Source organism: Chrysemys picta, chromosome 9, assembly GCF_011386835.1.
Source record: "Chrysemys picta bellii isolate R12L10 chromosome 9, ASM1138683v2, whole genome shotgun sequence".
NCBI lineage: Eukaryota > Metazoa > Chordata > Testudines > Emydidae > Chrysemys > Chrysemys picta.
The window spans coordinates 22,645,586-22,670,624 of NC_088799.1; the positions used below are offsets into that span (position 1 = coordinate 22,645,586).

Here is a 25,039-nt window from a genome sequence, read left to right on the forward strand (position 1 = left end):
CAAAGAAAATGCAAGACAGAGTGTTTTCCAAGCAGACTAAAATAAATTAACTCTCTCAGTAATCATCATCAGCTTCCTCCTCACTGCTACAGAAAGATTTTTTAAACTAAACAGGTTGAACATTTTAGCTTTATTTACTGACTAAGAAAGCTTTGTGCAGGTGCCTGACAAATATTTTGTCACTGAAACCCAACAAGCTAAATGATTCCCTATTAGTTGGATCCAGGTTTGAGTAGTACAGGTCTGTCGCATCTTACGCACATGTTAAATGCGCGATTTCAGCTTTACGCAGTTGGCAAAAACAAAAACAAAAAAAAAAGAGAAAAATAACAATTTTAGTACTGTACCTGTAGTGCGGGGGATTCTGCCCACCATTCAACTCAATGTAATTTTGACTCTACGCTTTACGTGCTAACCGCGGAACGGAACCCCTGTGTAAGATGAGACTCGCCTGTATTAACCTCTATTTTTTAAGAAAAAAACGTGTTAGAGCAGAAATTCTCAAATTGGGGGGTCGTGACCCCTCGGGAGTCATGGGCTGTCAGTCTCCATCCCCAAACCCTGCTTTGCCTCCAGCATTTATAATAGTGTTTAATATAAAAAACTGTGTTTTTAATTTATAGGGGGGGCACACTCAGAGGCTTGCTGTGTGAAAGGGGTCACCAATACAAAAGTTTGAGAACCACCGTGTTAGAGTTAGAATGAACAACAAGGAAAATGTTAAACTACAACTGTGATTTTAAGGCAGTGATCACATTCTCATTCCAGCTGGAGTTCAGATCAAGTGAGGAGAGGCCTAGAATATCTAGGTATGAATACAAGAATTATCACCTTACAAAGTAGCCAAGCATTCTGGACAGAAAATCTGGATAACTCACCCTCATGTCTCCAAGGTTCAATCAATTCCATGCTAGTTTGAAATCCAGACTGTCTAGTGGTGTACCTCAAAAGCCATCAGAGTCCAGCTTGATTGGACAATAAGCAGCAGTTCCAGAGAGGAGAAACCCTGCAGCCCACCCCCACCTCAACTGCAGGCAGGCAAACAGAGTATTCCCACTGAGCATTAAGTGCTATTAACTGGGGAAGTGGCAGTCTCTGGACTAGCCAAGTCCAAGACCATTTAGGACATATATAAAAACATCACAAATTGCGCAGAAGTGAAGTGAAAGCCAGTGCAGAGCACAGGCATGATACACTCACATTGACCTGCTCTACTTAAGCATGTGGTACCTATTTTGCATGAGCTGAAGCTTAGTGAAGGACGGGTCACCTCATCAAAGGTAAATATATGTCTGCAGTTCTTATAGTGGCTGTGCAGGGGACGGCCTACAAGCTCCATAGTTAAGCATAGATTATAGCCCTGCTTTAGATCATCAAGCTTAATAGATGAGGCTGCTTTGTACACTAGAATGGATAAGAATTTCTCACATGCATTTTAAATTGATTTGTATTGCTCTTTCACACTGTTCTAAAAAACAGGCCAAAGATCCACCACACCAATGAAGTCCAACAGAGTAAGGTCAGATATCACTAGCCAACAGGGATAAAAACAACTGCTGTATAAGACTGAAAAGCTGGGAGTGCCTACAGTGCTTTGCTAGATTTCAGATCTTATATCTATATCATTCTGAGGGACATCTTGCTCTCCCCCTCCCTCCAATTTAACCATCTGCTAGACATGAACATTTAGAAACAAATGCTTTTATGCCCTTAAAGTTGGCTGTCTCAGCTTTAAAAGTATATGAAGTATCAGGCTTTACATCTAGTGGTTTAGGGGATGAAGTAATGCTAAATCCTATGTGGGAAAGACTTTCGCTTTCAGGACCAATATATGTTTTTCCAAGCTGTTGTCCTGACTAACAGTCAGAAAATTTTTGACCCCGTAACTAAAAAAAACCAGCCAGCACTGCTATTGTTTCTGGGGGGTTAGTGTTATATCAATCACTTAAGCACAGAGCACTCACATGAATTAAAAGATGCCAACATGGAAGACTGATAAAAGCAGCCAGCTACAGTTTTATCTTACAAAGGGGGATAACAGCCCCACAACTCTTCTACTTAATGTAAGGGTCCAGCATGAGGGAAGCATTGGCTTTAATCCACCACCAGCAAATAGAGAGGAAAGTGACCTTCAGCCTACTTTCTTCAAGCAACCCCCAGACTGTTGAGGGAAGATGAGGTGTGCCTTGATCTGTGAAAGACATAAATGCAGCCACTTCCCAACTCAACCGGGGCCTAGCCATAAAAGTCTCATGGATCCCATTTACCTCAAGAGTTGGCCTCATGATACCTACCATCCCTCCCCTCCACCCCAAAACTGGGTGGCTAAAGTTTGATGAGAAACAGCCCTTTTATTCTTAAAGAAACAATGTCTCTACAGTGCTGGGGGGACGGTAGGCTGGGGAGGGAGGCAAAAAACCTACATGTCACCGGTCATTTTTGTTTGGTAGGATAATTTCTTCCTGATACTAAAGGAGCAATCCAGTTAGGCCCACAGCATACCCTGAAAGTTACCGTAACCTCTACATCATCCATGGAATGAGTTACCACTTTTGAAATTACCCTCCCGCAAGGAAAGCCTGCTGCAATCCCAACCCCCAACCACAAGGCAACTCCGCAATCCCCCACCTTCAACAGCCACTTATTGTATCTAGAGAGATAACACAAATAGATATGATCTATAGCAGGGATGGCCAACCTGAGCCTGAGAAGGAGCCAGAATTTACATTGCCAAAGAGCCACAGTAATACATCAGCAGCACCTCGCATCGGCTCTTCCCTCCCCCCAATTCCCAGTGCCTCCCACCCACTGGCAACCCCGCCGATCAGCACCTCCCCCTCCCTTCCCGCACATCCCAATCAGCTGTTTCATGGCGTGCAGGAGGCTCTGGGGGGAGGAGCGAGGGCACAGAAGGCTCAGGGGAGGGGGCAGGAAGGGGTGGAGTGGGGGCAGGGCCTGTGGCAGAGCCAGGAGTTGAGCAGTGAGCACCCCTGGCACGTTGGCGCCTGTAGCTCCAGCCCCAGCATCGGTGTCTATACAAGGAGTCGCCTGTTAACTTCTGAAGAGCTGCATGTGGCTCCAGAGCCACAGGTTGGTCACCCCTGATCTATAGCCTCACACGTCTCCTCATTCTTGCACGACTCAAAACCCTCTCTCTCACACAGATGGTGCTCTTGCATGTTGGTGGGCAGACAGCTGCTGTATTTCAACAATTTTGATCTGTTATCACTTAAACTGCGGAAGTGGCAGCATTTTTAGCTGGACACAGAAACTTTTAACATTAGATATCCAAGTGTACTGTGATAAGAATGCAACACTTTAGACCCACATTTCAAAAAAAGGGGGGGGGGGCAGATTAAATTATTTTCCTGGCAACTGGCAAATCCATAAAAACTGCCAGACCGGTCAAATACTGGCCAGGTAGTAACCCTACCCATGGAAGGGAAATGGGTGTTAAAAGCAAATGCCACCTACCTCCTTGGTTAGGTATACAGAAGACTATTTAAAGGCCAGACAGAACAAAAGCACTCAAAAACAGCTTTGCTGACAATCATCAAATACAAAATTATTCACCTTGCAAAGAGTCTTATTAAGTACCGTACATTTGAGTCCCAAAATAAACCCAGTAACCAACCAACAACAGACACATTTTGCTCCTCTTTGAGCAATTTAGAAGTGTAATAAATCAGTTTACACAATGAACATATGCACTGTATTATGGCTAGACAAGATTTAATATTCTTTTGTTAATTTGACAGAGGGGAAAGACAATAAGAGAGAACACTACAATTTGCAGCCATCTGTGGTACTGAAAACAGTAATAAACTTGAAAAGTGCTGTTATTATATAGTGCTCAGTCCTAACAAGCCATGATTTCAAATATTTATGCCTAAATTAATACCTCAACTTTTGTAGGAAAAGAAATATTTTTACCATTAATCTTTTCCACCAGTCCAAGATCCAATAGTACAGAGTCACATATCACTGGGTAAGTCATAGTCAATTATACATGTAGGATGCTAAGTTACTTAATGCTTTTATTTTTTAAACTTATGATTGACACCAGTTGTAATCATGGTCTTAGGCCACTTCACTTCTACATATTGAGTTTTGTGGAGTATATCTATCATTGAACTCATTGCTTTGCTTACAAAATTTACTAAATTAAAGGATAATAAAGGCAATATTTTAAATTAAAATTCATGTAAGAATATTCATATGCTGCTTAGTGTCAGAAGCAGTAATATGTAATTGCTTCTCACCTCTTGCCCCACAATTGAATAGGTTCAGTGTCCTAATGATACATCTAGTAATCTATACTTCGCTAAAAAAATAAAAGAAAACCCTACAGACTTCTCAGTATGCTAGTACTACAGGGCACATTTATCATCCTCAGGCTTCTGCTTTACTTTTTAATTACAACACTTCACCCAAAGATGTTACTTCTAGTCATAAACTTAGAGGAGAAAACAGACTAATTTGCAGATCGGTAGTTAAATCTTCTGCTTCAATGACATTAACTTGCTGGTGCACTTCTCACTGAGCAAAAAAATAATGTTAACTTGCTTCATGATTTAGGTTTCTACATTTCCTAAATCACAATGTTACGTTGTTCTAAAATTACACTAATGCTTGATGACCACATGCTTTCTATAGTACCTCATGTTAACTTAAACCATCACTAGAGAATCATTTTCATAGTATAGTGTTTAGGGTTATTGCCTCAAAAACCTGACTGTTGATTTAAAACCAAATCATTTTGCCTTTTGATGGACATTTAAGTGCAAACTTTTTAAATGTTGAGGATTTTTGTTTGCTTGGGGATGTTTTGTTTATTTAAAAAAAACAGCAGATCTTACTTTTGGGAAGCCAAAGAAATGAAGAGGCTGATAGCAGTCACTTAAGTACTAAAGAATAGATCTGGGAAGCACTTGTCTTGATATCATAGGTGCAGGAACTAGGAGTGCAGGGGGTGCTGCAGCACCCCCTGGCTTGAAGTGGTTTCCATTATATACAGGGTTTACAGTTTGGTTCACTGGCTATCAGTACTTCCACTAAAAAAATTGTTCCAGCACCTGTTTGATATCCTCCTCATTTACTTCTCTGCTGAATGTAAAACTCACCAATATTTCTAGCCAAACGTATCTCACCTTGCAGGAGAGACATTTTCCATTGGGGCTGCACAGTGATTACAAAGTTGAACGTTTCTAGATCAATAATTGTCACACTAGGATTTTTATTCTGTGGCAAGCTACACAGTAGTCATCACTGATTTCAGTAGCTGGTTCTTAGGTCCTCTTTAGAAGAAAAGACACTGGCACATAGTTTAGGACATACCTTTAGCATTTGTAAGATTGGGCTTTTACAGAAGCAAAGTTTTGCTGGGGCGTTTTTGAGGGGGTGGGAAACAGTAAAGTTACACGTTCCCCTGAAGTTCTGTGAACCTAAAACCGAATAGCAAAATTGCTAGTGCGTAAGGACCAGAAAGCTCCTCTGACTAGCTTACTATTATTCATTTATATTATGGTATCATCCAAAGGCCCTGGTCAGGATTGAGAGTTTCCTGCACCATTTCACAATTTCCAAATATAAGGTCACGTTGATTTTCTTATTTAAGAGAACAGGAGTATTGCACATTAGCTTAGCCAGATCAGAGTCTCACTTTTTATCTACCCTTTCCTTGCCTTTTTGTTAGCAAAGACATCCAAGAGTGTCAGTATGAGAATTCAACCTCACATACAAGCATCATCCTCACATATGGGGAGTACCTGTTCTTCCTCCTGAGGTGGACTCCACCTTTCCTTCTTTGACACATTATTCTCCCATCTCCAGGAGTTTCCCCCAGTTTTATCCACCTTCCCCTGAATACACTGCAGCCCCACTTGCCCTTTTCCCACCAGATTCCACCTCCTGACACCATAGCCCTGGTCAGCTCACTCGACCGTACTACCTGGTAACTGCTGCACACACGGGAGTGTGCATCTCAGTTCTACTCACTCCCCTCGAGGGCTCCTGTGTCCCCCATCCCACTCCCATGTCAGGCTCCAATATTCCCTTCAGGCCCCCTCCTTGGCTCTGTCAGTGCCCTGTAGCTCCTGCTCCCTTTCCATGCTCCAGTGGGCCCTCTCAGCAGGCTCCAGAGGCTGCTCCTGTCCACAAGGTAGCATGTTTGCTGGAGCAAGGAAGGAGCCGCCCAGCTAGAATCCTTATGGCCCCCTATCTCAGTAGCTCCGCCCCCTCCATATATTGCAGTATACTATTGTGGGGGTCTGAGGCTGCTGCTGTACACATCAGTGGGCTGGAGGTAGGTGGCAGTTCCTCACTGCTCTGCCTGCTCCACTTTCCTGCCCTGATCAGAGGGCACACTGGGAGTTGGGAAACCTGGAAACTGCAGGCTCCCCATGTTCTACAAGTGACGCAGCAACCTCTAGTAGAGAAAGCATGAACTGCAGGCAAGTCTGAGCAGCCTATGGCTTTATGCAAGATCATGCGCAGTCATAAAAGTCACTCTTGAAATTGAGTGTTGGCAACACCAAGACTGTTAGTTTTGCAGACAGATACTTGCATCAATACATGTGGAAATAAATGGGAACAGAAGAGAGAATATAATGGTATCAGATCATCAAAATGCAGACTTTTTAAAATGTCTGGTAAGTCTAGACAGTTGTTCTACAATGTGAAGATAGCAGATGAATAGGGTTATGTTTTTAACTATCTTATACACAAAGGGCAGACTCCTATGCCCAGTGCCAATTTAAAAGGGTGGAAATGGGAAGGAAACAGTGAATAGGAAAAATAAAATTGACACCTTTCACAGTGATTTCTTTTATTATTTTTATCTTTTCTTTTTGTTTTCTCTCTGGATTGTTAATGTTTCCTTCGAATAAAGTTACAAATGGGAAGTATTGTATTTGAATATAAATTTACACATTATTTCCTTTTTTTTTTAAAAAGTGTTTTAAAAAGTAAATTTAAACCCCAAAATGTAAAATGGACTATTCTAATTTATTAAATTTGATATATTTGGGATAGTATTAGCTCTTAGATTTCAGCTACAGTTCATTAGCATTCAAAATGTGAGAGTCATGCCCCCAAAAGAGTCATGGGACTGAATTAAAGATGAGATTTTAAACTAATAAATGTTGGATTCTTTTTATTTGTCTTCTGGTTTTTGAGCCCACGGGATTCACATTTGCAAGCTTTTCTGGGCAACCATGAGGATAGAAACTTACTTTATATTAAAAAATGAAAGCAGAGATTCTCACACAATGAGGACTTCGGGAACCAGGGCTTTAAGAAAAGCAAATATCAGGAGACGCACAATGTTGCAGGAGTTGGCAACAATACAGCTCAAGGGCAAGCTGCAATTTCATGTAGCCAAGAAGCCAAAATATTTTTGGATCATTTTGATTAAACAAGCAACAGTGCTCAATACAGTCCTGCAATAGAATCTACATGACCAGACCCTTATGTCTCTGCAGAGTCCCATTCAAGTCTAGGTACCCCAGCCCCCAACTTCTCCCCACTTTTTAAAAAAATGATTCAGCATTTCAGTGATACCAAGCTCTCATGACCTTGACTATGTGGATCTGATTGCAGGCTCAGGAACAATGTACAGTAACTCCTCACTTAAATTTGTACTTATGTTCCTGAAAAATGCGACTTTAAGCGAAACAATGGTAAGCGAATCCAATTTCCCCTTAAGAATTAATGTAAATGGGGGGAGGGGTTAGGTTCCAGGGAAATTTTTTTCACCAGATCAAAAAAAAAAAACCCCTATATATTGTATGTTTTAAACAAACAATTTAATATTGTACACAGCAATGATGATTGTGAAGCTTGGTTGAGGTGGTGGAGTCAGAGGGTGGGATATTTTCCCAGGGAATGCCTTGCTGCTAAATGATGAACTAGCACTCGGCTGAGCCCTCCAGGGTTAACACATTGTTGTTAATGTAGGCTCTCACACAAGGCAGCATGAACATGAGGGAGGGGAGACAGCATAGCAGACAGAGACAGACAAACACCTTGTGTGTGGGGGAGAGAGAGATGCACACTGCCCCTTTAAGTAAGCTGACCCACTCTTAAGTGCATTGTCTTTTTAAGTGGATCAGGAAGTTGAGACAGCAGCTGCTGCCCCAAGCTCTCTCTGTCCATGTCCCCTCCCTGCTCTATATGGAGAAGGGGTAAGCGGAGTGCAGGAGCAGGGGGAGGGGGACACCCTGACAGTAGCCCCCCCTTTCCCTCCTGCACAGCAAGCAGGAGTCTCTGGGAGCAGCTCCAAGGCAGAGGGCAGGAGCAGCACATGGCAGTGGGAGGAGGGACAGCTGAACTGCAGGCAATTGATAGCCTGCAATTGATAGCCTGCTGGGCGGATGCAGCACAGAGAACTTAGGGGGAGCAGGGAGCTGATGGGGGGCTGCCGGTCCACTCTGCTTACAAGCCCCCACCAGCTAGCTGCAACGGGTTGCTCAAAGTGAGGCGTTACTGTACTGGTTTGAGAAGTGCTCTGGAGATCATTTTATGGTTATAAAAAAAATTTAGAAGTTGTAATTAAGTGAAACTGTTTGAGAAGAAAAAATTATATTTCATGAACAAGTCACAAAAAGTGTCCCAGAAAAAAAATTCATAACAGTGCCACAGAAGGTTATTGTTTTACAAAAGTACTTGGAGGTCAGATGTATTCTGAACAGGGACAGTCTGATTTTTTGCTTTTCATCATATGCAGTTAATTACCTGGGACATAAATTAATGGAACAAACCTATGCAAGAAAGTTTAATACTTCTCATGCAAAACTGAGTCTTGTCTATCATCACCAGTTACAAGGTTCTGCAGGTCAAATTATCCCCTCAGTGACAGTTCTCTATCCCACTGTCTCTAGGGTTACCATATTTCAGCAAGCAAAAAAGAGGACAGGAGGAGCCCCGCCCCTGTCCTGCCCTAGCCCCGCCCCTGCCCCTTCCACTCCCTCCCATTTCCGCCCCCCTCAGAACCTCCAACCCTCCCCCCGCTCCTTGTCCCCTGACTGCCCCCTCCTGGGACCCCTGCTCCTAACTGCCCTCCAGGACCCCACCCCCTACCTAAGCCTCCCTGTCCCTTGTCCCCTGACTGCCCCCTCCTGAGACTCTGCCCCCATCCTAACTGGCCCCCTAGGACCCTACCTGTACCCTGACTGCCCCCAACCCTTATCCACATCCCCACCCCCAGACAGACCCCTGGGACTCCCATGCCCCATCCAACCACTCCCCACCCCCTGACAGACCCGCCCCCCCCAGAACTCCCGACCCATCTAAACCCCTCTGGCTCCCTGTCCCCTGACTGCTCCTATCCCTCTCACCACCCCTGCCCCCTGGCAGCCCCCCCCCCGAACTCCCAAACACCCCCCCCCCTCGCTCCTTGTCCCCTAACTGCCCCCCAGGACCCTACCCCCTACCTGTACCCTGACTGCCCAAAACCTTATCCACACACACCCCCAGAAAGCTCCCCCGAACTCCCGACCCCCTCCGTCTCTTGACTGCCCCCTCCAGAACCTCCCTGCCCCTTCTCTGATCCCCCTGGCCCCCTTACCCTGCCGCTCGTCCCGGCACACTGGGCAGCAGTGGAGGAGGAGCAGGGGAGGAGCTCCAGACTGCCGGAGGCGATCTGCGAATGCAGGGAGGGATCTCTGCTGCAGGGGAAGCGGAGGAGGGGCTCTCTCTGGTTGTCGGAGCCCCATGTAAGTGGCACCATCCGGCCGGCTGCCCTGTTAGCCGCGCACGCTCTGCATTGGAGGGGGGGGGCGGGGGGAGTCCGGACATTCACAAATTACCCCCAGACGCTATTTTTAGCTCAAAAAGCTGGACATGTCTGGGGGAATCTGGACAAATGGTAACCCTAACTATCTCCAAATTATGCCCTGAGACTGAACTAGGTTATTTCATTGCTTTTAATTAAGTTGACAGTTTTAATGGATGGGAAGGTTGGCCCAAGTAATTAAAATATAATTAACAATTCTGTTAATGATGTGTAAGCCACAATAGACTGCAGATCATTTTCCCAAAGCTTATTATTAATTAAGAATCAATAGTGTGTTAGGTCCTGTACAACACAATTATTTTTGTCACCCACAAAATTCAGAAAAACACTAAGTACACAAGGAACAGAGCCACTGAGGGAGAGAGTCATTTTACATAGCTACTTTTCCAACAATATTTCATTGTGTTTTGTTTTTAAATCAAGTACTAGAGATTAAAGAATCAGATTGCCCAGAATGTCAACTTTCAGAGCATTGCACTTAGTAAAGGGAAGTTCTGCTCGCTAGAAAATCTAAGTATCAGAGGGGTATCTGAAGAAGTGGGGTTTTTTTAACCAACAAAAACTTATGCCCAAATAAATCTGTTAATCTTTCACTGGACTCCTCATTCCCTTTATTAAGGAGTTTAACTGTTGCCTCTTTCTTCCAGGGATGATAGCATCTATCTGCAGCATCTGACAACTAGTAACCTTTGTGACTATAGCTTCATCTTAGAGATGAAAGTGAAAAAGGAAAAACCTCTAATACTAGAGGCAGACTGAGCAAAGCAGGTTTGTTCAGTGTGAGTTGCAATCGAATTAGAGCACAAGATTAGCATAATACACTGAGAAATAGCTAAAAGTTTCAACATTCAGAGCACTGGTTGACTAAACCATGTTAGTTGGTCCAAGAGCCAGCTATTCACCTGGAGAAGACAGACACGGTTATGGTCAGTTTAATGTATCTGCATCAAGAGCAGGTGGAGTTACAGATGCTCTGTGATGCAGTTCCTAAATTCTGAATCTCTGTATGAATAATGTCCTGTTTCTAAAGTATATAAAGAACAGATGGTAAATGCTATTGTCAAAGTCAGCCGCATGAAGAAAATTTTACAACCATGGTAATAAGACGCTTTATCTAGGAGCTCTTTAAAGAGACATCTCAAAGCTCTTTAAGCCTCACACACCCCTTTGAGGAAGGGAAATATGGTTCTTCAAGAATTGGCTCTGCAGCCTCCCACTCTGGGATGCTTCTGGGTCGGAACCATCTGGAAAGTAGTTACCACTGGAGGCCAGACAATGATCAGTCGTGTGGTGTAAAGGGTAACGTGGCCCCAACTATGCTTTTCTACTTTCCTGCCACTGTTGTCCCTTTACCTTTCATGTCTCAATCTCTTTCTAGTAATCTGTCCCTTGTGTTTACATTAGGCCACAGTGTTTTTCAAACTGGGGAATGTGAGCTCTTAGAGGATATATGAGAAAAATCCTGTAATGGCGGAGAACACATATTATTTAGTACAGACTTTTTCTAACTATGGGGCACAGAGGAACATTTGGGGTTGGGGGGAAGCAGCCCTGAATTTTGAGCTGAGCCCACTCTGAGTTATAATTTTTGGTTGTGCTTCCCCCAACCCAGACAGGCTAGGTGGCCTGCTGAGGTGGCGCTTCCTCTCAGAGCCCCGCTGTGCAGGGCTGCCTCAAGCCGCCTGGTGTCACCACTCCACCCCCTCGCCCCCCGAACATGCCCCACAGTTTGCAAAGCTCTAGAACAGGGGTCGGCAACCTTTCAGAAGTGGGGTGCCAAGTCTTCATTTATTCACTCTCATTTAAGGTTTTGCATGCCAGTAATACATTTTAACGTTTTTAGAAGGTCTCTTTCTGTAAATCTATAATATATAACTAAAGTATTGTTGTATATAAAGTAAATAAAGTTTTAAAAATGTTTAAGAAGCTTCATTTAAAATTAAATTAAAATGCAGAGCCCCCAGGGCCGGTGGCCAGGACCCGGGCAGTGTGAGTGCCACTGAAAATCAGCTCGCGTGCCGTCTTTGGCACGTGTGCCATAGGTTGCCTACCCCTGCTCTAAAAGCTGTTGCTAAATGACAGGCAGAAAACTGGGGGGGCGGAGGGGGACACATGACCCCGCATGCCCACTTGTAAGTCTACCGCATACCCCCAGAGGTGACACATTTGGAAAGGGGTCTGCAGCCTGAAAAGTTTGAAAACCACTTTAATAGGGTAATGCAATGTAGACACAAGGTACAATAGATATAATAGATATCCAGGTTACCAAGATCCTTGCCCTATTGTTAGAGTTTCCGCGTTGAGTCTGTCCTTTTACAGAGTTGGCCTCTGTATCATTTCTGGTATTCTCCTGTTTCACCTGCAACTGTTGAGATAGTAAAGTCCACTAAACAATCAGGTCTTAAACATTGTGCCTCCTGTGGGACAGGCATATGACTGATCCTCATGGTGCTTGAATAGTAACACAGAAATGACTTGCTTAGAAAAATCCTGATTATAAACACTAATCGAGTGAGAGCAAAAAATTGTATATTACAAATATCCAAATAAAAACATGAACAGTTGGGTTTGTTTTTGTATTTGTAATACTATTTCCAAGTTGACATATGAGTTAAACTCATTAGTCCATTTGTTGAGGTGTGGACATTTTTTTTCCATTTCCTGGCAAGACAAGCATTTGGCAAGTAGCTAGTATAATCAAGAGTAATTTCTCTTGAAAACAATCCAGTCCTAATGTTTCTGGTATTATGCCCAGGATGGCAAGAGAAAGAAACTCAGTTACCGTCCACGCTGCAGAAACTGATGTAAAGACATCTGCCAAAACACTCCTAATTAGGGGCATGACCACAGTAGATGAGTTAACATTCCCTTATTGTTTTAGGCTTATCAAGAGTAGGTAAGGTGGCTGAATTTATGTAGCCAACCTGGGATGCACAAATGCAGTTGCAGATATAATGGAACACAGGTGACAGTATCTTCTAAAACATCTCGACCATTTTTGTTCATATTTCAAATTCTATTTTCAGAGTAGCTGACATATTCTAGTATTAAACATATGTGCTAAAATGTTTCTATCTTCCTACAGCATGTAAGTAATACAGCATATTAGTGTCCTCAAATCTCATTGTTAAAAAACAAAAACACAATATTTAAATTTCCAGGGGAAGTGTAGCTTATTAAGAATCAGCAAACCAAATACTGGTATTCCAGTACTTTTCTAAGAAAACGACTTAGATATTTTGTATAAAAATGGGATATTTTCCTGGCCCTTTTAGAATCCTACCTGTCCTGCAAGTAGGGATAGTTTTTTGTTTTGTTTTTAAGCTGGACTCAGTTTCAGGCAATTTAATTCATCCTTCAGGACAGATGGAATTTTAAAGAGCCAGGAGTAATATATTAAAAGAGACAGACCATTCATCCAAAACAATAATGCATATTACAAATTGACCTGAGGAGGTTGTGAAGGCTAGGACTATAACAGGGTTTAAAAGAGAACTAGATAAATTCATGGAGGTTAAGTCCATTAATGGCTATTAGCCAGGATGGGTAAGGAATGGTGTCCCTAGCCTCTGTTTGTGAGAGAGTGGAGCTGAATGGCAGAGAGAGATCACTTGATCATTACCTGTTAGGTTCACTCCCTCTGGGGCATCTGGCATTGGCCACTGTCAGCAGACAGGACATTGGGCTGGATGGACCTTTGCTCTGACCCAGTATGGCCATTCTTATATCAAACTATATAATGAAATACAAGATTACATCTCATACTCTGATACCACCATCATGGAGCCCATAAGAACAGAACAAATCACCTACTGCTAAAATTCTGCCACAGCTAACCACAGCAATTGTCACAATACAGCAACACTGGACAACAGTTTAGTGCAGGAAATGAGTGGATTGTGGGAGACTTTGGGTCCAGTCTGCCTGCTTCAACCACTCATTTATCCATAGTGGAACAGGAGAGACCAAAGGAGCCCCACATCAGAACATCCCATAGTCCAGTGATTAAAGAGGTGTGAAACCCCTGTTCAAATTCTCTCTCCCCTTTTGGCCGAGAGGGGGAAGTTGAACCTAGGTGTCCCTCACCCCAGACGAATGCTCTAATCACTCAAAAGTTACATCTCATCCAGCCAAATTTTGAATGGGACTTGATCCGGTAGGCACACTCAGAAGTGATCCATGAAACAACTTAGGTGCCCAACTCCAGAGTCAGTCCTAAGTCCCCATGAGTTGCTCCACTGCGATCCTTGAAACTCTTGCTTGACTGCCACTAACCCTGGAGCACCCTCAGAGTCGATGCCTATGCTAGGAGCAGGTTCAACGTACAGAATGTACCACATGCGCTGCAAAACAGCAATATATTTGCTTCTCCAGCTACTGCACAACAAAATGTACGCTGCCTCTCAATCCTCTCAGATTTATTTCCTATTCAAATCCAACAAGAAACTAGAGAATTATCTTTTAAAACATTAAGCAAAACTAAGTAGCCATACCAGACTGTAAAAACCTAGCAGTTATATATTTATAAACAATATAAAGTCTACAAAATCAGACTGGCACAAAAACATTGATAATACAGCTTCCTTGGAGTTACGCCAAAAGTCACTATAAGTGTTGCAGTTTTTGTTGAATTTGGTCTCTTTTCTGTATTTCAGGACTACAGAAAATTTTAATGTGGAAAATATGACTTGATCCTGTGAGCACTAGGCATGTGAATACTTCCATTGATTTCATTAGGATTAGTTGAGTGCATAAACTACTGAAAGTGAGTAAGAGTATGCAGGATTGAGCCCTTAAATAGCATAAAAATTCAAGGTAAGATTAGAAAGCAAGATAAGGACAGGTAAAATATCTGCACTTTATAATGGTTAGGATGTAAACAAATGGAGTATTGTAATTCACACAGTGGATATTACTTTTCATATAGCCATACAACAATACAACAATTTAATTCCATTTTTAAACACTTAATTTTGGAGTACTGAGGTAAATTCTTTGTGTGTGTGGTTTTTTTTTTTTTAAAGACCATCCCAATTATATTGAAAGCAAGCATAATACCTTTTGGTAAGACAGATATTAAAACTTCAACTGGACAATAAAGTCAATATGTCCAACTTTAGATAAATTAGTTTCCTCTAATGCATATTATTTCTTGTGCAATTTAGCAAGTTCATTTACAATCATCTAACGCAGGGGTTCTCAAACTTCATTGCACTGATTACTACACAACCCCAGGAGAGGGGATCGAAGCTTGAGCCTGCTTGATCCACAGACTCGAGGGGGGGAGGGAGGGAGGGCAAAGCTCAAGTCTGAGCCCCGCCGCCCCGGGTGGGAGGACCAAAGCTGAAGCACAAAGGCTTCAGCCCCAGGCGCGGGGGCCTATAACCTGAGCCCCATCACCCAGGTGGGAAGCCCTTGGGATTCAGCCCTGGGCAGTGGGGCTCAGGCTTCGGCCCCAGGCCCCAAGCGCCAGCCCTGGCAACCCTATTAAAACAGAGTCGCAACCCACTTGGGGGTCCTGACCCACAGTTTGAGAACCGCTGATCTAACGAATTGTCCTAGCAAATGTAAAGGCTCATATTAATATTGGCTTCATATCAAATTTGTCATTAAATATTTGTTTTCTCATACCCACACTACAGCTACAACCCACATCCTCTAACTATACCATGTCAGATAGATCACTATGTGAAACCTGATCTCTTCCCGCCCCATGCAATTCAAAAGGAGCAAGCCCAAAGCGAAGAAATAGCTAAATGAGAGCTAGATACTGCCTGCATAGTGTATAAGCCATTTTAATTTGCTTGTTGAGAATCTTAAATTGATATGTCAGAACTACCATTTACAATTAGTAAATTGGCATTAAACCTGTCTCCAAAATGTGTTGCTTTACATCATCTCTTCTCTTAATCAAGAATACTTAGTTTTATATACTAGTGTATGCAACGTATATATGTTCATTTCAATGTACTGTATTTCAGATTAATAGCTTTTTATTGATGAATACAGTATTTTAAGTGTCCTTTATTTTAAGTGGTAGAGAATGAAACAAAAAGCCGTGTGGATTATTTCTAAAGTCTATTAAAATAATACACAGTGTAAGTTGTTGTTTACAACACACATGACACAAAACTAAATATGCTCTACTTTGTGGAGGTATTTTTAAAATGGGTAAGAAAACAATTTGATTTTATAATAATGCCTCTCATGTGCAAGGTAGCTAATAAGCACCTCAGAACTAAGTCACGAGGTACAAGAATCATTGAATTATTCTCTTGAGAATGTCAAAAATATGGTTATTTGACTCCAGTACAAATAATTTAGTAATCACAGATTCACACTGACAGCATATTCTGTAAGAGTTCATCAAATTTATGTGTGTGTGTGTGTGTGTGTGTGTGTGTGTGTATTCACACATGACCTTGCATATGGTTTTTTACATATTGGCGAATAGATTAACTCTTGGCTACAGAAGCTTTACATTGATCTAATTACTATTCAAGGTCTAATATTTAAAATAGCTAAACTGCTTGCTGAATACGGACGCTCAAAGCCATGTAGGGTTACTATGAACCATAGCCACCTTTTTCTCCAGTAAAAATAAACGGCAGTTTAAAAACCTACAGAAATTCTGCTACAGCAGCTGAATCACCGTTCTTTTACAATTTAGTGAATTCCCAGACATTTCTTCAAACCCTGTTTTAAGTCTGTTACAATAACACACATCTCTCATTTCTGTGCTCACAAATATGAGTTTGAATAATATAGTCTTAATTTAAATCTAATAAACTTACTATTGCTTTGTGTACATTATAAATTACATCTGCTTATCAGTATTTGTAAGCCTGCTTATCTAAAGACAAAAGGTCCCTTTATGAAATCTACCTACACATCTTTGGCTGATAGCTAAAACAAACAGCATCAGTGTTTGCAATAGGCAACCTCCCCAACATCTTCACATTCAATTAGTCAAAAAACCCAGAACACTAGAGTACCAAAAATACCCACAAAGGAAACACCTAAGTGGCTTATTTAGAAAATTAAATACATTACCAGACGCATCCTGGAGTTTCTGAATCACCTGCAGGGAAATCAGACTAAGAATCTGACACTGGAACAGTATTCCTTAGTATTACAGAGCCCGATCTGACTCTTACAGAATATCAGGCAAGTCTGAGACTGAAAAACCTTTGAGTTGAGTTCACTATAAGCATCAGAAAGCCACAAAGGGGAAAAAAAAAGGAAAGAAAGAAATGCAGCCCACAGACAGCTAGATGAGAAACTTCTGGCACCTCTCCAGCTCAGGAACGAATTCACTGTAATTTGGAGATGTATAGTTTTGGAAATGAAAGGAAACTTGAATTTACGGATGAATTTGATCCTGCCTTAGTGGCTCTGCAGAAACGTGCATGTTACATCTCAGCTCATTTTTAAAATGTTCATCCAGGAACAATACTGAATCAAAAAGTTAATGGGGGAGGGGGGGCACATGCACACACACGCACACTCACACAGCTTCCCAAGATGCCAATACAAACTTCAAATGGATCATTCCTTCAGCTATATGCTGTGAATTTTATTAATCCCAACACAGAGGTAGGGTTGCCAATTCTGGCTGGATGTATTCCTGGAGGTTTCGTCATATGACATATTTAATTGAATATTAATCTTTAATTTCTGGAGACTCCAGGACAATCCTGGAGGGTTGGCAACCCTACACAGAGGTATAGTAGAAAATCTAATTCCTTTCTTGTATCAAAGTGGATTCATGGATTTTTAGAATGCACTTTGAACAAACAGATTTTTGTTTTTTGTTGCTTGTGCAATATCAGGCAGCTAAAATACATTTTTAAAAAGAGATCATTCACAACTTTTCAAGCAACTGGAAAAAGTGTCAGAGCAATGAAACTGCATTTGTTCAAATATTTGTGTTTTCAGCAAATAGTATCAAAAGGATTCAAATCAATAGTTCAAGTGCTAAAGAAGATAGCTAGCAACAAATGTTGGGTATGTAGGTGGTACAGTCTGTAAAGGCATAAATAACTTCAATCACTATAAAAACTGCTTCTGCCAATGCAGTCTTTAAAATGCAAAGTTTGAGCTCTATCTTTTTTGCTAACAAAATCAAATTTCAATAGTTTGCATTGAACATTTGCTTCAAATAGTCTAAGGAACATTCAGGTGAGTTTTGATATTTCCTAGTCATGCAAGCAAAGTGCATGTTAGCATGCAAAACAACATTTTTAAGTACACATTTCAAAACATTATAGTAGATAAGGAACAATAGACTAAGAGTTCAAGAACGAATGATCATGGTAAATTGCATTTCTTAAGTTAGCTTCTTTTACACCTGCATACACTAATAATTTAGTAACACAAATCTGGTTTCAGTTTTAGTAAAAGTCTTGTTTTAATGGTAACTATTACTAAGAAAATAATAATGGCTAATGGCCCTCATTGTTAGAAGTATGGTCCCTGTAGATTTGGGGTGAATTTAACATAACTAACAAAGATGTTAATAATGAGTCTACCAAGCCTAAATAACTGGAGGGATTCTTGAGTCAGTCTTTTTCTTCTTAATAAATCAGTTCTTTGAAAAAAATAATATTAGAGACCCTATTACTAAAACAGGGAAATGCAAAAATCTTTATATTAAAAGGTGCCTAGTGAGGATGGAGAGTCATATACAGTGTCCCACAAAGCTGCCATCAGCTATTCACCAACCTGGTTTGGATATGCAAAGCAGAAATATTTTTTAATATTAGCGAAGCCCCAAAGTTTGGATCTGGAATCAGAGGTCTAAGTTCTGGGGCTTCCAGGTTCTGGAGTTATGGCTCAGATCCATCTTTTAAAAAAAAAAATAGGACATTAACAATGGAGTAATTGGAAGGAACCAATTGTGGTCAGTTGGGCAGATGACAATTGCAACTATATGCCCTGTCTTTACATTTCAGAAATAATTATGTAGCAAGCACCATGCTCCCAAAGCTTATGATCAGAGATGACTGCAAAAGGTCTCATTTAAACCTGTAAAGAATCCATTCTCACCGATGGAAGGTAGCGCCTGTGTTCCATTCACTACCAATTCATTTATAGTATTTTAGTGATCACTGGCCTCACCCACTCTAGTTAAGGTACCATCAGAATTTTCAGTACATCTTCCTGTGTTTACTTGCTCATCTGGCCACTAAGTCCTACCTCTCTAGCTCTCATGGTTGTGAAGAAAACCTGCAACCTCTGGACCAAGCATAGCCAATGCATCTATGTCTGCCCAAGTTTTCAGAAAGCCTGAAACAACAGCTTTGAGATGCGTGATCTGCTCCTTTAATCTCAATGAACTTTTAACTCAGATAGCCACTGATGATAATGTAATTATCAACTATTTCACTGCTGATCCAAACCAACAAGAAAGGAGAGGGACAATTATACTAAGATCAGCAATATCTTATTGTCATGCTACAAGTAGAAGATGCTTAGAAAAATACCATTATCTATTTCTCTCTCCAATCCAAATGAAGCCAAGCTTTTAAGGAACCCAGCAGAGCCCATGGTGTAACCACACCCTATTGAGATTAAGCCATGTCCAATGAACTGAACAAAGTACCTGTGATAATATTTTTAACACATACGCAGCCCACTCTGAATGGCATCTCATTCTGGCAACATTATGCAGCTTGGAAAACCACTGCTTTTTATCCCCAGATTTGTCCCTTAACTTTGCCAAATTTTAAGGACCAGGTCCAAAAAATGCATGATGGGGGAAAGTTTCTTTAAGACAAATAATAAAACAAGGAACCCTTCTGTATATAACTCTTTAGTGCATTTCTCTCAAACAGCTGGTGACTCGCTACAATAATAAAGTTATTTTTCAAAAGTGTCTAGCTGGGTCAGATCCTGGAGCAATGAAACTGCAGCAGAGCAAGTCCCCAGGGTTCCAGATTCGCTTGTATAGCCCTCGTTGCTGCCATGGTTTCTCTGCTCTGGGATCTGAACTAGCTAGATTAAAACGGTCTTGCAGTCTAGACATGCCCTTAGTGACTAGGGTTGACATAGGACCAGCTAACATTTACAGAAGAGCAAACACCATATCTCAAACTTATCTATCACTGTTTCCGTTACATGTATCCTCCCTTTCTCTTTCTTTACAATGGGAAATATTTTATTTAATGGTACAAGAACCATATCCTCCCTTACAGTCCCTAAGGGAATTTAGGTGTGTCAAAGTTAGTGCTGTGCAGATATGTTTAATGTTCTCATAGTTTATCTAGTCCTAAATTCACTATCATAAACTATCCACCCTAAAGTTAAATTGCTTAGACAAAATGAAAACATAAGGACAGCAAGGCCATTAAATTAGTTAATGCTAGCATCATGCAAGCACTATCTTTTATATGTAAGGAGGTTTAAAATAATTCATACTTCTAAATGGGACTTTAGAGCGATCATTCCCAGAGACAGCTGTTTGGGGTTTGGTTTTGTTTGTTTGTTCTTTGCCTGTGTCATCCCAGCTGTACTTATCAGTGATTACAGCATTCCATGTTAAGAATTCATTCTGACTCAGAAAATTGACTGTTCTCTTCAAATTTTTGTAGATATATCATGACTTTCAATAAAAAAATACTATACTTTTTGATAGCTGAATTTCTCCCATCTCAGTTGTAATGTTTACATTTGTAGAACAAGTTGGAAAGGCATGAATTCTAAAAGTAGCATTAACGTAACATTCTTTTGAATTTAAATACTCAAATGACACAGTGACAAGGTTGATTACCTTAACACTGCCCCTTGTACATATATGGTCACATAGTATTACATGATCACATATTACTCAAATGCAAAATATCTTTCTTAGACTTCTAAATAAGTGTGTAACATTGCATATTTTGTCATTCTTGTATTCTTGTGCTGAACCATTGTGACAATGAAATAGACTCTCTATACTAACAGATTTATAAAGGTAAACTTTAACATATTTTATTCTTCAGTTTGACACCACATACACACAATACATTTTTTTCCTTTTTGTAAGACGTCTTTGAACAGCAGCTATTATTGTAGTGAGTCACCAGCTATTCCAAAGAAATACACTAAGAATTATATAAACAAGATCTATTTCTTAAGATTCCATGTTTTAGTATTTGTCTTAGAGAAACTCTTCCCCCCACATGCTTTTTTGGACCTGGCCCTTTACACTTGGCAGAGCCAAGGGGACAATTTGGGGATAAAAAAGAGTGGTAGTCTTCCACGTGCCTACAAACCAAGTTCTGCCTAAATGTGGCCAGATTGAGATACCACTCAAATGGGTTGTGCAAATGTCCAAAATATCACAGGTGCTCTGTTCAGCTCCTTGGACCTGGCTTCTGCTCTGTGGAGTTTGGATACAGCATAGGCAATTCTGGGTTCATCAAAAACTTGGCTTCTTCTTGACTGGAGAGAAAATGGGTTACGGTGGCTTTTCTAAGCACCACCCAGAAAGTGCACATTCAAGGATGCATTGTGTGCCAAAATTCTTGCAGTGTAGGGGATGTGGACATGGAGAGGTAATGCAGTGAAGCAGGGACAGACGTATGGAAAGACTGCAACATAGACATACCCTAGCTCGCTTTAATCTATCTAGGTATGTCGGCTCAAGCAGCCGTCAAACCCAGTGATTGCAATCGTCCGTTCCTCAGAGTCCCTCCACCTTCTGTTTCTGAAATGCCATCCTGAGTCTCCCCAAACATCTACTCCACTGCAAAAACTATTCACCAACATGTAAGAGCAGCTCACCCAACAAATCCATGGCTTTCCCCCTGGTTAGAATGGACAGAAATTAGCAGACTCCAGAGTAGGAAACACTGGAAGACTAAAACCATTTCCAAAAAAGGGCCAAGGGAGGGCAAACAAGATCCCCCACAATACACTAGGAACCAATTCCTAGACCGGCTCCAGTTGGAAAGTTCCCAAGAATTCTGAGATATGCCCCTAGAAATCCTAGCACCAGACACACGTAACTGCAGTGCCTGTATGGACACATGTATACGGGGTATGGTGAGGGGTGTGGCGCAGCAACGTGGACTCTCAGAAGCAGAATTGGCTAACTCAGCATGGGTGCAAGCATGACACCCAGCAAGCCTGCAGCGTAGATATATAAAAACTGCCAAAAGCTAGCTACGTTATATTCCAGCTGGTTCCCTGACTTGAAAGGATTCATCCTAATATGTCAGATCTCATAGATATTTGTATTAAGATCTATTACATTTAAAGATTACTGTATTCTGAAACTGAGGCTTAATGAGCTCCAATGGGTCTCTGACAGGCTACCTCAGCCTCACTCAAAATAGTTATCTTGGTGAGCAGGCTTCTGGTTACTACTCAGTCCCAGAAGAAATGCTGCTGAAACAAAGCCAGCAGCTACAGATGCTTTGTGAAGTGGGTTCTCTATCAGTGTTTGAGTGGCAAAAAAAAAAAAAAAAAAAAAAAAAAAAAAAAATATGCATGAAACTGTAAGGCTAAAGCCTGTCCAAAATATACTAACTAGCTGTTATTACAAATCCTATGTGTTTTTGCTAGAAAAGCAAACAAAACACTATGGGTACTCAGTCCAGTTTACAAATTTGACAGTTTGTACAAGCTAAAGAGCGTGTATTCAGCTAGATACGGAAGATCAAGTATTCCAGGGCACTGAAGTAATCCCAGACAGTTTTTGTTTTCCTAAGGAAAAAATGGAAAACTATTCCTTATTTTAAGCATTGGGAATAGTGTTGCTTGATCCTTTTTCTCATCTAATCAAGTAAAGACAAAATCTACTGTCAAGGGGGAAAAAAAACAACAACAAAACTAGTGGTTCTTTCTCAAGACAGATAAAAATTTAAGAAAGGACTATGTTAAAGTCAGAATTACAGGCACAAACAAGGCTGGGAAAAAAAACCAAAAAACCCCACACCAAACCACTTAACACTATCAATTGAACTCATAGAAAGAAATGAGCTAGCATAGGTGTAGGAAGGAGAAGAGGGGAATCAATGCTGATGAAAGTTCTTAAAAAAAATGAAAAATAATTTAAAAAAATGAAGAGGCCAGGGAGCCTGAACAAAGAATTTAGAAACAAAAGTTTCAGATTCCAACACGTTTAAAATTCACATACTAGTGTGCAGTGGGGCAAATGCAAACAAGAGCCAATTTCAGCTGCCCAGTTCTCTGGCCATCTCTATGTTGGCTTCAGTGTAGCTAACAGCAGCTAGGGGCAGCTTTAAAATTATGCCAGCAGTGGCCCCAAAGGGGACTGCTTTACACTTTGCCAGCAGTGGCCCCAAAGGGCCATCTGCTCGCCGAGAACAGCACTCTGGCCATGCCCCACAGATCAGTTGGGAATTTCCCTATCTAAAGATATTGGCCAATTTCTGGTCCCTTCGCAACACCAAAGTGACAAACAAGGGGCCAGAGAAATCCCAATGATCCTTACATAGCACTTTTCATCTGTAGATTTCAAAGTGCTTCACAAAAGTGGGTAAGTATTATCCTCATGTTACAAATGAGAAAACTGAGGCACAAAGCAAAAAGGAATTAAGCAACTCTCCCAAGGTCATTTAAAAAAAAAAATCAATCAGTGACATGGCTCTGTATATAGGAGACCTGGGTTCCATCTCCTAGCCATTTGGCCATGTGTCCATCCACCATTTAGGCCCTTTTGATACATGCTGTTCTTCACAAATGAATACTTTCTTCAATTTTGTTGTTGTTTTTTGTGTGGTTTTTTTAAAGAGGAGCTTTTTCAAAGTCCTTAAAAAGCACAATGACTTACATCATGAGGACATCTACACAGGGTCAGACCAATGGACCATTTAGCACAGTATCCTTTCTTCGAACAGTTGCTAGTTCAGAGACTTCAGAGAGAATGAACTGAACAGGGCAATTATCGAATGATTCATCCCCTGCTGTCCAGTCCCAGTTTCTGACAATCAGTGGTTTAGGGACACCCACAGCATGAAGTTGCGTTCCTGACCATCTTCTATGAACTTGTCTAGTTCTTTTTTGAACCCAGTTATAGTTTTGGCCTTGACGACATCTGCTGGCAACAAATTCCATGGGTTAACTGTGTATTGGTGTGAAGAAATACTTCCTTTTATTTGTTTTAAAACCCGCTGCCTATTAATTTCATTGGGTGACCCCTGGTTCTTGTGTTATGTGAAGGGGTAAATAGCACTCTATTCACAGTCTCCATACCATTCATGATTTTATATACCTCTAACATATCTCCTCCCCCCTTAGTCATCTCTTTTCTAAACTGAACAATCCCAGTCTTTTAATCTTTCCTCATATGGAAGCTTTTCCAAACCCATCATCATTTTTGTTGCCCTTCTCATACCTTTTCCAGTTTTAATATATGTTTTTTGAGATGGCGTGACAAGAACTGCAAAATCTTTCTTGAGTTATAAAAGCTAATTTATACCCCATGATTTTGTATGCATAGTTTGGAAAACATCATCCCATGTTCATCACTTTGCACTTAACACTGAATTTTGTCTGCTATTTTGTTGTCCAATCACCAATTTTGTGAGATCGCCTTGTAACTCATCAGTCCACTTTGAACTTAAACTATCTTGAGAAATTTAGTGTGCTCTACAAATTTTGCAACTTCACTTATAAATATGTCGAATAGCACAGGTCCCAGAACAAATCCTTGAGGGGACCCTATTTATCACTTTCTATTGTGAAAACTGACTACTTATTCCTACCCTTCATTTCCTATCTTTTAACTGGACCTTCCCTCTTATCCCATGATTCTGTACTTTGCTTATAAGCTTTTGGTTAGGGATCTTGTCAAGAGCTTCCTGAAAATCCAAGCACGCTATCAACTGAATCACCCTAGCCCTCATGCTTGATGGCACTCACAAAGAATTCCCTTTACAGAAGCAGTGTTGACTCTTCTACAATATATCATGTTCCTCTAGGTGTCTAATAATTCTGTTTTTTACTATAGTTTCTACCAGGTTGCCTTGTACTCAAGTTAGACTTGCCGGCCTGTAATTGCCAGGATCGCCTAGGGAGCCTTTAAAAAAAAAATAAATAAATAAAAAAAAAAAAAAAAAAAAAGCGCATCACATTAGCTATCTGCCAGTCATTTGGTACAGAGGCGGATTTAAGTGACAGGTTACATACCTCAGTTAGTAGTTCTGCAATTTTATATTTGAGTTCCTTGAGAACTCTTGGGTGAATACTATCTGGTCCTAGTTATTTATTACGGTTTAATGTTCCAAAACTACC

At 41.0% G+C, this 25,039-nt stretch overlaps 1 protein-coding gene and 1 long non-coding RNA gene across 2 annotated transcripts in view; both read right to left on the reverse strand.

The window, feature by feature from the left end:
- Positions 1–16,974, reverse strand: part of IQCJ (IQ motif containing J) — a 93,605-nt gene extending 76,631 nt beyond the window's left edge. The window contains exon 1 of the mRNA XM_042853951.2: positions 16,847–16,974. Within this exon, the coding sequence (XP_042709885.2) occupies positions 16,847–16,855 (9 nt within the window). The 5' untranslated portion in view covers positions 16,856–16,974. The remainder of the gene's footprint in view (positions 1–16,846) is intronic.
- Positions 16,975–17,692: 718 nt separating this feature from the next.
- Positions 17,693–25,039, reverse strand: part of LOC135973566 (uncharacterized) — a 63,168-nt gene continuing 55,821 nt past the window's right edge. The window contains exon 3 of the long non-coding RNA XR_010590472.1: positions 17,693–18,638. This is a non-coding gene — a long non-coding RNA (uncharacterized LOC135973566). The remainder of the gene's footprint in view (positions 18,639–25,039) is intronic.